This window comes from Pocillopora verrucosa, chromosome 1 (assembly GCF_036669915.1).
Source record: "Pocillopora verrucosa isolate sample1 chromosome 1, ASM3666991v2, whole genome shotgun sequence".
Taxonomy (NCBI): domain Eukaryota; kingdom Metazoa; phylum Cnidaria; class Anthozoa; order Scleractinia; family Pocilloporidae; genus Pocillopora; species Pocillopora verrucosa.
In genome coordinates, this window is record NC_089312.1 from 22730110 (window position 1) to 22745683 (window position 15574).

Below are 15574 nucleotides of genomic sequence, written 5' to 3' on the forward strand. Positions count from 1 at the left end.
TCCTTATTCCCGCGTAGTGAGAAGGAATGGAAAGACTTAGAGATGGCGAGTTTGATTCTTGGTTTTAGTTTTATCACTATTATATTTGTCACTGGAAATGTTTTAATGAGCATTTATTATTTTTCATGGAAATACGCAATATAGATATTAATTAATATTATTATTATTATTATTATTATTATTATTATAAATGTGTCATAGTGTCGGGTAGTTTTACCTTCATACTTGCCTATCTTACAACAAGGCAATATATCACTGAGAGTTATTTTCATTTGGGAATGCATTACAAAGAAATCTTGCTTCTTATTTTAACCCACGGGTTTTACTTTAGTATGCGCCAATTGAAGAGAATTTTAAAGTCTCGTGGTCTTGGGCGACGGAAAAATCGTAGTAGTCTCCGAGAGGTTGGTGGATGCATAAAGATGGAATTGTGTAAATGATCCAAAGACTCACGGGTCTACGGCCTTTGTGTTGACAAAGATACTCTCAGGAACCTCCTAAAAATTCTTGATCCTGACGGTGTAGACATAAATTTCCTTTGTGGAGTCATCTTGCGAATACAATAACATTGCCATGAAGGAAAAATATTTTGTTGTCAATAATATGTTCGTTATTAATTATAGTTTGAACGAGAAAGGGAATCTGAAAAGCAGTGTCATTAAAGTGGGAGTGTCCTACTAGGGCCAAACATTATACATACAGTTTTTTTAACTGGAACAACTAGAAGAACATGTAAAGAGCAGTTTTAAGCAATGTTCATTTCCCAGAATTCACTGTCGATGATGCTGTTCATTTCTTGTCTCAAGTCTGCAAAGTTTTAGTATGTTGAGGGCAACTCTAAAGATACCGATGGTGCCCACGCATGAGCAGTGGGACGCCTCTCAAAGCCATCTAGACTAGTGAAAGTAACCTTAATTTTGTCCAAACATATGGTGTCAGTCTCTCAATATCTAGTTCTCTCAGGTAATTTTTAAAGTAGAATATGACATTTTCTCCAGGCAAAATTTTGCGGTTGTGGGATAACTTCAAGGAGATCGATCACCTCATCAGTTTTGTTTGTTGGAATGGCTCTAGTTAATAAATTTATAAGTTTTCCGTGGAGTTAAGGGTGGCTGTCTTCAATTTACGTTATGGCTCATGTCATGTCAATAATGTATTGACAAGCTTGTATTCGCTCTTTGTGAGCGATTTCTAAAATTGTATCCCTGCTCAGGCTTTGGAGCTCGCTTATATTCGAATCTATATAAGAAATCAAGCCACTCGTCATTGTGTTCATCCAAAGAACCGTTAATTCAAAAGCATGCACAACCAAAGCCCTTTTATCCCTAGACAAATAGGCTAAGAAAGAATCGAGTAGCACTTGCTGTGTCACCTCGCTTTCCCCAAAAAGTGTAGCAATCAGGAATGCCCTATTTAACTTTACAATTCAAGGAGTCTAGCAATGGCTTCTCTCTCTGGAGTTTGAAAGTCATGTCGTTTATCTTCTCCAACTGTGCAGGAATTCTCAAATGCTGTCTAGAACGCTGACAGTGCGTCCCTGAAAACTCCATTTTCATCTGCTCCGACTTCTTCTTGGCCATGTGCATGTGCACTTTTAGTTGAGCTGCCATAAATGATGGATCCTTAAACACTTCAATCATATCAGACACAACCTGCACCCTCCGAATTCTGACGAGTCTATGCAATAAGAAAGCATGAAATGAATAATTACTAATTAGTTAAAAAGGTGAAGGAGCATACGAGCCAAGGAGGCCCATGCGGCAGGAGCTTAACCTGATTTCTGTAGTATGAAGCACCTAGGAGCACTTTAGATGGGACGTTAGTACACATAAGTAAAACGTGACTGTTATTGACTGATTACAATGCGTGTCTTCAGGAATAGGCAGAGCAGAAAAAATTATTTTACATAATTATCTTCTCTCATTTGTTTTCTTGATTTCAAGTTGGATTATTTTCAAATGCAAACCCAAAATACTGTCGTAGATGATACTAATATCATCTAAATTTCTTTAAGAATACAAATCTAAGAACATCATGCGGTTCCCCTATTAGCTGGAACATTGCTCCCTCATTACCGTCCTCACCTTACTTCCACAATGCATTGCTTGTTATCTAACCGCTTACGATGTTGAAAAGAATCCATTTATGTATTTTTATTGAGAATTTGACCGTATTGTTTTATTCCTAAGAGCGGTCGTAAATGCTCCCATACAAACTCTTATAATTTCGCCATGACTTAATCATCTCCCAACTGAAGCTTGGGCCGATTGTGCTTAAGTCGGTCATGTTTCCCCTTCGTGCAGGAATGAGCCTGTGACGAGTAAGACCAGCGATTGAAAAAGTCGAGAAAAAAGTTAGGGAAAAAGTCGCGAAAAAAGCAAGAAATTCGAGCGCGAGGAAAAAAAATCGAGCGCGAGGAAAAAAAATCGAGCGCGAGGAAAAAAAATCGAGCGCGAATTTTGATCAATGTAAGTCGTCTTACTAAATCTTTATAGGACGTTTCGTGAATCTTACACACCCGAATGAACGTGAGACTTCCAATATTAATATCAGCAGCTCATCATCATCTTCTAAAGGATTACTAGCGATGACTTTCCATTTTCACATTTTAAATTATTAACAGGGATTCAAGCAGCCATGGAGTCAACCATACCAATCATCGACTTAAGCGCCATGTGTTTGGGGAAAACAGCTGAATCGTCCACCGCATTAGAAATCAGACAGCTCGCAGATGAAATATACAGGGCTTTCTGTACGGTTGGATTCGTTTATATTAAAAACCACGGTATTCCACGGGAAAAGGTAAGGATCTCATTCTTAGGTTTAGTTCTTTTGAACAGAAATTAAATTATTTGGAAAGATTCACCTCTCCTCAAGGAAGAATTAATAAGTTCTGATTCTTCGTCTTCAGAGAAGAATTACAATTCTGAAGGAGAAATCTGGGCTCAATTGTGTGGTGTAAAATGCATAAGTAATGTCACAAATTGTATCGTCAATCAAATGGATTTGTGGTTCTTTAGGGTCTTGGGATTTTTTGGGTCTCAGGGTCTCTTAGAGTCTGTTGGTCTTTAGGTCCCTAGTTCTCTAGGTCTTTAGCTCTCTAGGTCTGTAGGTCTCTAGGTTTATGGGTCCCTGGGTCTTTGGGTCTCTAGTAGGGTCTTTAGGTCTCTGGAATCTCTGGGTCTCTATTTCTCTATGGGTCTATGGGTCTTCTAGCGGCTTCCTAGTCTCTCTGTCTCTGTCTTTCTTCCAGGCCTGGTTTACGAACACTAATGTTTTAATCCCTGGAAAAAACTTAAACATAGTGAAACTCTTTATCGGCTCTCCAAGCTGTTCAATCAAGTCATTCATTATGTTAGTCATCAAATTTATTAATGCAGAAAAGGTTTGTAAAAACACCTAAAGTTACTTTGATCATTGCAGTAATGGAAAGTTGTGTCATTTGCTCTTTAGAAAAAAGAATATGAAATTTAACATAAAATCCAGGTGCAAAACATGGCTTTATTATCCAACTTTAATTTTAAGTATTCCCAGTGTAGGGTCAATGTAAAAGGAGGCTAATGAACCAAAATGATTGTAATCAATGCAAACTTATATTGAGAATTAGTTTAGTTAAATGCTTTTTTACCAGCTGCAAAGAAAAAAAAACTGAACTGATGTAATCAAGGCCAGTACAAAGCATGTACTACTCTCAACGAACTCTCTAATTTTATTTTTTTTTTTTTAGGATAAGAACAAGCATCTAAATATCCTCCTTAAAACTTCCATATTTTATTTTTGACAATAAAAGATGTCATTATTAGATTGGTTTTGTAGGAGCTTTAAAATTTTATCTCAAAGGTTACAATTGGAAATGTAAATGTGATGGAATGTGTCACGAGGTTATTTTAACCATTAATTCAGTACTTTTTTTTGTAAATGAAATATCTACAAGATTTGAGGGCAGCACCTACATTAAAAAGACAAAAGTGACATGGATGGCAAAATCACCAGAAAGACAATTTAACAGGTTGTGCACTTATAATATATTGCTGAATTTGAGTTGGTTAGTCATTGCTAGAGGAAAGGTAATTTTTTTACTAAAACAAATATGGTGTTTTCAACCGGGTTTTCCATGGCTAATGTAAAATTCAACATGCAAAGGGAAAAATGTACAATCAAGACAAGTACATTAAATTTTTTGAGATCCATACCCAAACTTGGTTTGTCTTAACATAAAAATGCACAGTCTAAAATTACCAACTACTCAAGGAGAAATATGCAGGACCAGCCAGTGGTTGTGGTCATGGATGGGTGGTGTTTGAGAGAGAAAAGTAAGGTGTTTCTCAAACTCTTTTTTGGTGATACAATGTGGCATGAAGAATTTTTTTCTTGTTTCCTAGATTTATGTAAAATTCAAGAAATTAATGAATTACAGAGGAATAACTGTATTTCAAATAAATGAACAAATTAAAGCTTTCATGTGGCCCCATAATATGCTCAAAGACTTGTTTGTAGACATTATCTGTTCCAAGCAGACGGTTTCCCAGAAAACAACAATGATGGCAAAATCACCAGAGAGAAATTCAACAGGTTATGCACTTACAATATTGTTGATTTTGAGTTGGTTGTTCATGGCAAGAGGAAAAGTAATGTTTTTACCACAACAAATATGGCTTTTTCAACAGGGTTTTCCATGGCTAATGTAAAATTCAACATGCAAAGAAAAATATACAATCAATACCAGTACATTTTAATTTATATAAGATCCATACCCAAACTTGGTTTGTCTTAACATAAAATTGCACAGTCTAAAATGACCAACTACCTAAAGGAGACAGAAGCAGATAAAAAAACATGAACAGTTCTGCCTTCAGATAACAATAGTCCAAATAGGACTGACTACCCAAGAGATTTAGAAGAGGCGTTAACCTTTTTCAGAGGGTACTTAAAATTAAAGTTGGATATTTTGTAGGGGTGTTTCATGCCCTGATTTTCTGTTTTTGTATTCAATTTCCAAAGAGCAAATGACACAAGATTGCATTACTATTGTGATCAAAGTAATGTCAGGTGGTTATACAAATGATAAAAATAAATGCATAATAAAATAAATTTTAAGATGAACAAAATGAATGACATGAATGAACAGAGAGAGAGAGAAAAGTATTTTGCAATGTTAACATTTCTGGAGGGGATTGCATCACCATTGTAATTATGTAATCCAAGAAACTCAAAGACATGTATTTTGCATTCTTGTTTGGAAGAATACATTTTTTTCCCAAGAAAACACATTCTTTGGTTAAGATCCAGTGAATAAGGTATTCCTCTGAGATGAAACAATATTCTCCTCGTAAGATAATAATACCTTTCATGATAATACTTATGTTATATTTTAAGCAAGCTTACGAGAACAATTACATTTCTTCCTGTAGACCCAATATTTGTTTTCAAGCGAAGAATGTCAATTTTGAGTCTTCTCAAATAAGTTTTGTCTTTCACCCAAGAATGATTATTGGTTTTTTTATTGCTCCTTAGCTTGCTTTTTTGAACATTCACATTCAAAAGGATTCTTGCTGTAAAAATCTTGTTTGTGCTCTTCTGAATACTGATTATTCTACTGAGCAGAATCTCATGCTTTTAATAGGTTTTGTTGAATTATTGAAAGGATTGTTTTTCTGGCTTTACACTGAGAAGGATCCCATTTTATGTGGTTTTATTTTTTAACAAATCATCAACACAACATAGAATGAATTTAAATATTCATGATGTATAGATAAAATTATCAATGAGGAATGATATCAACATTCATGATCTTATTACACAGAGTAGCGCACATGTTTTTTGAGAAACTATTTTTCCATTATATAGGCTCAGTTGGTATTTTTTGCAGATTGACAAAGTTTTCAAGTTATGTGATGAGTTTTTCCAACTGGATCCTACTGTGAAGCAGAAATATGCGAGACCGGCCAGTGGTAGTGGTCATGGATGGGTGGCATTTGAGAGAGAAAAGTAAGGTGTTTCTCAAATTTTTTTTTTGGTTTGATACAATGTGGCATGAAAAATGTCTTCTCTCATTTTCAAGATTTATGCAAAATTCAAGAGATCAATGAATTACTGAGTATTAACTGTATTTCGATAAATGAACATAAATTAAAGCTTTCATGTGGCACCAAAATATGCTCAAGTATTTGTCTGCAGACATAATCTGTTCCGACAAGCAGACAGTTTCCCAGATGGAAGCTCTACTAGGAAAACTGAGTTTTACCCTTCAAGGTGTGAGCTGAAATATGTTTTCAAGTTTACTCAATGAATGCAAGTACATTTCTGCCTTTTGTCTGTTATCAGAGTTAGTCCAGACAGACCTGCTGATCACAAGGAAGCCTTTAACATAACAGAGCCTCAAACTCATCAGCGTGTAAGGCCATCTCTTTTTTTAAGTAGATAGAAATTTGTATGTATAGATACAGATAATCAAGTGATTTTAAATATAATTTGAAATATCTGAGCACGAAAGCATTTTTTAACAACTGAAAACTTTCTCAAGCCTGTCCAAGTGAAAGCAAATTGTAATCTTATATATTCCAAATTGCACAAGAAATATTTAATTACTTAAACAGATATTGTTCTAATTTCAACTCAGTGCCTTCAATCAGTTTTGTACTGAGCATCTGCCAGATGTAGTTGGTTATTCATCAAGTTATCATTCATGTTCAAATAGTTACAAATGAAGACATTAGCTAAGGGAAAAGATGAATGATGTGTTATCCTTTAACCCTTTAAATACCTTGATTGACCAAGACAGAATTTCTCCGTACAATATCAAGACAATCTTGAGGCAGACAAGGGATGAGAAAAAAGAAAAATATCAATAAGGGGATTATTAGTTGATCCAATACCAAATTCTCCAAACTAACATCACAACAACTGTATGGTAGACAGTAAGGAGAATTACTAATGAGATCTTGGTAGTTAAAGGGTTAAGATTTCACCATATATACCAGATGCCACTTCATATCATAACTCAGTGTATTATAATTGCTCTTTGACTATTCACTCTGATAACCTTACAAATCTTTGCATTCTTTGACCTATATTATAGGCATGGCCAGATGATGAAGTACCAAATTTCCAAAATGAGATTGCCTCCTTCTTTGATATCTGTGTTGACCTGTCTTTGAAAATCCTTCACATCATGGCACTTGGGCTGCAACTTGAGGTGCTACAGACTGTAATACTGTGAAAATGTGCTGAAATGTCTTAATTGAAACAGGGTATCAGGCCTACAACTAAGACTGTGGATTTTTAAGGGACACAATCTTAATTTCTGAAAATGGAAGAGCAACCAGGGTTAAAATTAATGAATTGGTGAAAAGTCATTTGAGATATAAACTCTTGGATAACCAACATTTGTGATCATTACTATTTTTTCATATTTGAAGGAAAATGTAACTCATTGTACATTCATCTCAACAGCAAAAAAAATAAATTTTTTCATCAGTTAACCTTGGTTTTGAATATGGCCTCCTTTTAATAACCCTGTAAATCCCAGAAGTGAATAACATTTAATTTCTTCCCATAATATCCATAAATTGTCTAGTGAACAGGGAATGAGAATACTCAAACTTATCAGATCAAAGTGGTTATCTTGATTTAACACCAAATTCTCCCAACAAATTTACATGGAAATGTGAAGCTACTAGAGCGGAGAATTGATAATTAGATCTTGGGAGTTAAAGGGTCAGGTACATCAGAGAAAATTCTGCAATCTTTTTTTTTTCATAGGATCCAGATGTTTTTACAAACACTCACAAGATAATGGCCAGTTCTAAGAACTGCACCACCTTACGACTGTTACACTACCCATGCCTTCCTGAAGACAAGATAATTAAACCAGGACAAATCCGTTGTGGAGAACACACTGATTATGGATCAATCACTCTCCTCTTTCAAGATAACATGCCGGGACTTGAGGTATCATAACTATTACTTCTTATACCTTGAAGGGTCCTTTCATTAAAGCTAATCAGCTCTTTGCCAAAATGATTCTCCCTTGTTGCAGTATATCTCTTGCAAAGACTACAAGTGCTTACCATTTATAATGTTAATAGGACTGAGTGGAGTCCAATTTGGTCTGTAATCATACTAGTGACAAACAAAATCGGACAACTCCACTCAGCCCCGTGATCAATTAATCAAAACTATGGCAAAATTTAAGAAAGAAACTAAACATCGATTATACAATTTCATAAAAAAAGCAACAGATACTCGGAAAAATGCACGACAACAGCAAGCGCACATGACGCAAAACGTCCACTTCTACAGGCAAGACATGCACACTGTCCTATTAGTGATTAAATCGGGCTGGTGATAACCAATAACGTTAGAGAATTTTGTTATAGCTTTGATTAACCCAGGGAACCCCTGGTTGGATCAAAAGTCAATCATAAAATGTTTACACATAAAATTTTCAAACCCTGTGTGGCTCATGGAAATATCAAGTACCCTGATTTTAAATTAATTTAACTCCTTTTGGCAGGTCTTACCTCTTGGATGTTCAGAGTATGTACCTGCCCCTCCCCTCCCAGGAGCAATAGTGGTCAATGTAGCAGACCTCATGCAGAGGTGGACTGGTGACCGGCTGAAGTCAACGGTAAGGAGATACCTGCTGATACAGAAACCTGTTGATATTACCATCATTGTGGCCGCATAAAAGGGGTGGGATTGTGTAAAAAATACTAATTTTTCTAAAGAGAATGGTTTTACCTAGACTAGCAATACTTCTGCCTTCAGTAGAATGGAGAAAATTATTTAAACTTTTTGAAGCAGATTTATTACACGATTAATTGTGATTTTAGGGATAAATTCCTATTCCTCATGTGGCTAATCGTATTCAAGAGGTGACGTTATGAAGGAAATAACGATGGGGGTATCCAGAAGGTGGCTATTGGTCATAACATCTGCCCACACCCCTAAAGAAGGTGGTAGAGGAACACTTCAAAGTTAAAATAAGTTTCTTCCTACTCTTCCATGTCTCCTTTTCCTTGTGGTTTCTCTTTTTCAGCGCCATCGAGTTTCCATTCCATCAGAAGAGTGTCACCGGCGCGTTCCGAGACGTTCTTTAGCCTTTTTTGTCCACCCCGACGACGACACGGTGATTGAATGTCTTGATGGATCTCAGAAGTATCCTCCAATAACGGCCTATGATTACCTATGGCAACGGCTCAAAGCGACTTACGAATACTGAAACAGTTCACAAGATTTTGGATACTAGGAGGTGATTGAAACCAGTAACTGATTGTGTTCGTCATTTCAGCTTCGATTTGTAGAAGACTGAAGCATACCGGCAATAGAGAAAGGAGTGGCGTAATAAATGTTGACATCAAGTTTATAGTCATTTGGAGAAAGCAGTTTAGCTCTTTATCAGAATTAAGCATTTTATACAGTATCGCTCTTCTCACCGTGAATCTGTGACGATACTGAAATCGCTGGTTTTTGTGGCTGGCCTAATGGTTTGCTGGCTGAATTCGAGATCGAAAGTTTCGGGCTCGAGTCAGGATCATCTTGCTTCTCTTCCTCAGGGGTGTACGGGTTTCTTTTACCGAAGACGCGTTGCTCCAGATACGATTGTAAGAAGAAGATGAATATGTGTCAAAGAAGAAGATGAATATGTGTCAAAGGCACGAACAGTGATGATTTAAATAGGATTGGTTCGATCGGTTCATAACATAAAAATAAGGTAGAGCACCTAGTGCTAGCACACACAGGTTAAGCCTTGGTCAGTGAGGTTCAGTATTTCATGAAACAGCGCAACATCTCGACACTTGTCCCTCATTTTTCCTAGCGAAACCGAATGATGAACTCGGGTACTCTCGAAGCATAATTTACATTCAGTGTAGTAGGTGATGTGTGTGCTGCACATATTGTCAGACTGAAGTGCTTTTTAATGCTTGTCAAATTTTTTCTATTGTATTCCGTCCTCCAATTACTAGAAGTGTCCTCTGATGAGTGTCTAAGAACCAAAAGGAAACGCTCAATCAGTGCCGTGACAAATTAAATTGTTACACTGAAATACTCGTGATTACTATATATAGCTACATGCAAACTACTTTAAGTGCGGGAGATGCGAGTGACCAATTCATGATTGATTTTAATTTTTTCCCTCAAATTGGCCAAGGAGCAATAATAGACCCACACTGTACGTAGATGGGTAAGTTGAAGATATACATTGATATGTTTTGGCACAACTTACCAAAAACCCAGGTTTCTGACCCTTTTTGCAACCGCTCCAGATAAAGCTGAATGTTACCGCTTCCGAGAGAAGCTGCGAAATATTTTAAGTTTAGATTGACGCCTCCGTGATTATTAAGATAGAAAATTATAGTGAAGGTTTCAGTTAAGAATAAGACCCCGTGTACCCAAGATCGTTGGAATAGAAGACAATTTTTTAGACCGTAATTCTTGATATAGCTAGTAATCAAGACCCGGGAACATTGGTAAGCAATAACTTTTTTTTGATTTTTGCTCTGATTCAAAGAGAAACTTATCGCCAGTTTTTACCTTTCTTTTTGGTTCTTTTTGGAGCCACGTGCTCGTTTCCGAAATGAGGTTGGTTGATTATTTTTGAAAATGACTTCCTTCTAAATTCCTAACTTTAACTATGAAGTTATTATGTAACTGGATGAAAAGTAGAGTATGACGATTATTAGAGAGCCAAACATGGAATCAAATCAGCAATGTATAGACGGGTTGAAAAGAGATTGGGCACGAAAGCCTGGAACATTTCGCTCAAGATGGCCACCGACGAAATCCCTGTTGTGGACTTCAGTGCTTTGAGTCTAGAAAACAAAGATCCTTTCAGCAAAATAAGTAAAGACATTGAAGAGCTTGCTGATCAAGCTTATCAAGCGTTTAGTACAATTGGATTTGTTTATCTAAAAAACCATGGTATTCCCCAAGAAGTGGTAAGCGAATTCAGCTTTCTACGAGGGTGCAAAATAGATGTCGTCACGAATCAAACTTAACCACACGAAAAAAAATGTACGTCTTTACGATACTTTACGATGTGGACAAATTGCGCCAAGGGGAAATACGTTATATCACCCATCAGTGCATATGAGATTGAGGTTGATTATTTTTTAAAACGACTTCCTTCTAAATTCCTAACTTTAACTATGAAGTTATTACGTAGCTAAATGAAAAGTAGACCATAACGTCTATTAGACAACCGAACAAGGAAAACTCGGTTGAAAAGAGATTGGGCACGAAAGCCTGGAACATTTCGCTTAAATATAACGTGGCTTACCGATGAAATCCCAGTCGTGGACTTCAGTGCTTTGAGTCTAGAAAACAAAGATCCTTCAGTAAAGACATTGAAGACCTTGCTGATCAAGTTTATCAAGGGGGGGGCATCTTTCCAGCATGTACTCGTAAGAAGTTAGCTATTAGTGCCCAGGCACAACAATGCCATGAGTGAGAGGTGGTGATAGGTCTGTTGATACTTTTCCGTCATTTTTCTGATTGTTTTACCTTGCAGATTGACTCCGTTTTCAAGACGTTTGACAGGTTTTTTGAATTAAACCAAGATGTAAAGGAAAAGTACACTAAGGATAAAGGAACATCTTCAAATGGTTGGGATGCTCTTGAGAGAGAAAGGTTTGTGATCCCTTGCTAGGAGAGACCTACCATGTCAACATGTTCCTCAAGTTTACCCATCTTTAGTCTTAGTTTCTATTTATTTCCAAGTTCTAATGCGGACATGGATGTGCTCACTCTTTTTCTGTGTTTTTGAAGGGAAGGGAAGCCAAGGTCTCTCTCGGCTTCCCTTTGCTACAATGCCTTTGTCTACCTATTTTAGTACAGCCAGTACCAACAAGTGTCTTAAAGAGGATGACTTCCTTTGCTCTGAACATCCATACTGACCATGTATTATTCGCAAGTTAACAGTCCAGTGCAGATTATAAAATCATGATTGAAGTCTCTTTGTCTAATTTATACACAGCACTAATCCAGAGAGACCTGGAGATCTCAAAGAATCATTTGATGTGGGTGCAGTCTATGATGAAAACTTTGTGAGTGGCACTGTTACTTTCCTTTCAAAACAAGCATGTAGAATAAGTTTGTTGTCATTCTATCCATTGGAAAATGTTGCAAACTTAACTCTCACACACAGTGTGATCACCTAAAGTTATTTTTCACAAAAACACACTTATGATTTTAATGACAGCCAACAAATTCAGTATGCACACAAATGATCATTAATTTCACATATGGAGTAGCTTCACTTGGCTTATTTTAAATCAACTTTATCATGGCAGAACTGGCCCGACAAAGATGTCCCAATTTTCCAGAGAACTATTACTCCTATGTATGAGTCCCTTATGGCTCTTAGTAAAAGAGTGCTGTCTCTAATGGCTATAGGCCTAAAAATGGTAAGTTGCCATAAGTTTGATTTCCATCTTACTATTATTTTGAAGGTAACTTTCGATGATAAGTAAGATTTGATCTTTTGTAGTCACATTATTATAATTGCATGTTATCTATTATAATCTTAAGATTTTGTACAGCCACTTCACAAACATAGAAGTCCAAAGATTGACCATGGACTGATGCAAAGTATATCCTGTTTTGTTCATTTGATAAAATTAATTGAGTACCATATCATGTGCTAAATATTTGTTATCTGTAGTTTTGAATGCACTCCCTGCTCAGCTACTCTTTGACTCTTTACCCCATGGTTCAATTTAAAGTAATGGTTTTGATTGAAAATTTAAGGTAACATTTTCACCACATATTTTCATAACAAGGAGCCCAACAAATTTGCCTATGCATTTGAGAATATGGGTACATCCTCTGGTGGCACTCAGCTCAGATACAACTACTACCCAATGATAGCAGACATCAGGAAAGTGAAGCCAGGCCAGATACGCTGTGGGGAACATACTGATTATGGTGGCATTACATTGCTGATTCAGGATGATGTGGGTGGACTTGAGGTTAGAATAAAGTTTTTCTTTTATCCAAGGGTACACTTGTACTTGGGAGATGAAAGCAAAATAATTCCCAGTGCACAATTAAGACTTCATTTGTCAAAAAAGCAAATCTTTGAACGTGAACTTAAAAGGTGAAAGTTAAAAGTTCAAAAAGAATCCAGGTGCTTTATAGTGTTAAGGGAGAAATAGTTAAAACAGAACAAATGAATTATTTGCATTGTTCAATTAAAATAATGATTCTTGCATTGTCTCTAGTGGTTTTGAGTCACATTGGCCAAGAAAAAATCATGTCCAATGATTTTTTTTAATAGTTTTGATTAATATCATACTAAATTGTACTTATTGCTAAATGCAGGTTTCAAACATTAAATATGATGGGCGATTTGTTCCTGCTACACCCATGAAAGGAACAGTACTAGTAAATATTGGTGATTTGATGCAAAGATGGACAAGTGACACACTTAAATCTACGGTATGAATCTAGCAGACAATAGATAATCATGACAACTTCTCTGTGTGTTAAAATGTGTACTAGAACATTTCTTAGAGGTCAGCATTTTACAAATATTACATTTGTTAGGGCTTTCTATTGTAACTGTACCTTGTATGCCCTGTTTTGTGTGCATACATGTGTGTGTGTGTTTTATTATTATCGATTTTGCACCTTTTTTTTTGTCTTCATTCTTTTCCTGATACATTTTCTTTGGAGTGCGTAGTATTCACCAGTAAATTTTTGTCAGGCTCATGCTCAAAATTTGTTGCCACAAATAAATCAATTGATCAGTCAAGCAGTCCAGGTTCAAAACACTTTACTTTCAGTGTGCCTTTCTTTGTACAGGAGTATAAATGGGTACTGGCAAATTTTCAGGGTAGCTTGATAAAATACTGGGGGGTAACCTAGCAATAGATTAGCATCCCAGCCAGTGTTGGGAGGAGAGGGGTAGTGACACTCCTTGACACTTCATGGTATGGAAAGCAAGGTAAGCTTTAACTGGGTGGGCCACTTTGCTTGAGTACAAACGTTTCCTTACCTCATTTTTACTCCACCCACAGTTATCTTACAAGGACCTTGATAATGCAGCGTGATCTTTGCATAATGGTTTGGATATAGTGCATAATCAGAACATTTATCGAATTGAATCTTCTTTCAGGTTCACCGAGTACTGATACCTGAAGTAGAAATCAAGCGGCGTGTTCCTCGTCGGTCATTGGTGTTTTTTGTTGATCCAGATCCGTCTTCACTAATAAGTTGTTTAGATGGCTCAAGCAAATATCCACCGATTACAGCTGGAGAATGGATCAAGGGAAAACTCTCTGCCACTTATAGTTATTGACAGTGAGGCAAGTGAACCTAAACTTCACAAACATGCCAATGCAATTGGAATTTTAACTACTGGATTACGTTTATCTTTATCTCAGTGAAGAATACATTTTTAATGCTAACATATTGATAGGGTTTTTTTCCATTAATTTACGAGAAAAATCTGGGTCTCTTTTTTTTGATAATTCTCGTGGTGCTCAATGATTGGTTTAGAGAGAACTTATGTCACCTTGACCAATGAATTTAACCATGGTTGCTCGCGTTTTCTCGCACTTAAGACAATTTGGTTGTTTTTTTACGTTTCATTTTTATTGGCTCCTTCTGATGTCTTTTTTTTGGTTTTTTTTCTGGTTGGCCGATGTAGTTATCTTGGTTTAACGTTCTATCAAAATTCTTTGCTGTGTGTTTGTTTAGTAACAGATCACAGATGATGTCAAAATGTGGTGAGAACAAAAAAGCGGCACTTGGGGCGCAGCCGAGTGTGTCACTGATGTTCTTACCACATTGTGACATCTTGTGCGGTCTGTACTGTACATACCCACGGCAACATGGAATCTATTTGTTTTGAATGATAACAAAGCAACCATTTGTTGCAGTGTTATAGATCGTAGGCGAAAATTACAGATCAAAATGCGTGAATAATTATTCTTATTACTTCAAGAGAAGTTAGAAATGATCAATATAACTTTGCAATACTTTATTTATTTTATTGGATATAAAAGTTATACACCCATCATGACGAAACGATGACAATGATAGTCAATAATAATGACGTCATTATGTGGTATAAATAAAACTTAGTGGAACTTGAGAAGTAGATTGCATCTCTATGGTTAACTCTGAACACATTTTGACACCTTTTCCATGATCTAGTATACTCAATATCCTTTTTTTTTTTACAAAGAGAGAGAAATTCAAAAGGAGAAGGGAAGAAGCGTTGGCTTGTATAGTGCACACAGTCAGTCAAGCGCTACATTGTTTATCAGCCACACACCCATAGATACCAATATTCCATTTTCTGTGCACCCGTTCAATTTGTGATCAAAGATAACTTTAAACTGTGGTCGCACACAAAGGTAGACGCATTCATGGCCGAAAAGGAAAAAAAAAAGCGACAACTAGGAATACATAAACATCCGCTCTTCCGTGGTCTGTAGTTTAAGAAACATAACGAGAGTTCTAGGGTCAAATTGCTCATGCTAAACTTTATTCTTACATGAAACCCATTCTGCCTGATGCAAAGATGACTCGAGAATCTCTTGAGAATAAAACTGAGTCGCGCACT

At 36.4% G+C, this 15574-nt stretch overlaps 2 protein-coding genes across 3 annotated transcripts; both read left to right on the forward strand.

Annotated features, from left to right (window-relative positions):
* The first annotated feature begins 2543 nt into the window (after positions 1-2543).
* LOC131796688 (uncharacterized) lies at positions 2544-10048 on the forward strand. Its single transcript, XM_059114298.2, has 7 exons — positions 2544-2802; positions 5870-5988; positions 6325-6394; positions 7079-7195; positions 7762-7950; positions 8516-8629; positions 9041-10048. Exons 1-7 carry the CDS (start codon positions 2638-2640, stop codon positions 9221-9223), a joined length of 957 nt encoding a protein of 318 aa, XP_058970281.1. The 5' UTR covers positions 2544-2637; the 3' UTR covers positions 9224-10048.
* A 147-nt stretch (positions 10049-10195) lies between these two features.
* LOC131796687 (uncharacterized) lies at positions 10196-15090 on the forward strand. 2 transcript variants are annotated; one of them, XM_059114297.2, is made up of 7 exons: positions 10196-10940; positions 11513-11631; positions 11978-12047; positions 12294-12407; positions 12783-12971; positions 13324-13440; positions 14120-15090. In XM_059114297.2, exons 1-7 carry the CDS (start codon positions 10713-10715, stop codon positions 14300-14302), a joined length of 1020 nt encoding a protein of 339 aa, XP_058970280.2. In that variant the 5' UTR covers positions 10196-10712; the 3' UTR covers positions 14303-15090. The 2 variants fall into 2 exon arrangements, with proteins under 2 accessions (XP_058970280.2, XP_066025121.1); XM_066169024.1 differs by lacking the exon at positions 10196-10940 and adding an exon at positions 10963-11016.
* Positions 15091-15574: the final 484 nt, after the last annotated feature.

Bases quoted from the DNA above. Each gene is read 5' to 3' on its own strand.
- LOC131796688 (XM_059114298.2), top strand. From the start codon at position 2,638: ATGGAGTCAACCATACCAATCATCGACTTAAGCGCCATGTGTTTGGGG. The intron at 5,989-6,324 runs GTAAGGTGTTTC...GTCTGTTATCAG, and splicing joins GTGGCATTTGAGAGAGAAAA to AGTTAGTCCAGACAGACCTG. The intron at 8,630-9,040 runs GTAAGGAGATAC...TCTCTTTTTCAG, and splicing joins GTGACCGGCTGAAGTCAACG to CGCCATCGAGTTTCCATTCC.
- LOC131796687 (XM_059114297.2), top strand. From the start codon at position 10,713: ATGTATAGACGGGTTGAAAAGAGATTGGGCACGAAAGCCTGGAACATT. The intron at 10,941-11,512 runs GTAAGCGAATTC...TTTACCTTGCAG, and splicing joins ATGGTATTCCCCAAGAAGTG to ATTGACTCCGTTTTCAAGAC. The intron at 12,048-12,293 runs GTGAGTGGCACT...TTATCATGGCAG, and splicing joins CAGTCTATGATGAAAACTTT to AACTGGCCCGACAAAGATGT.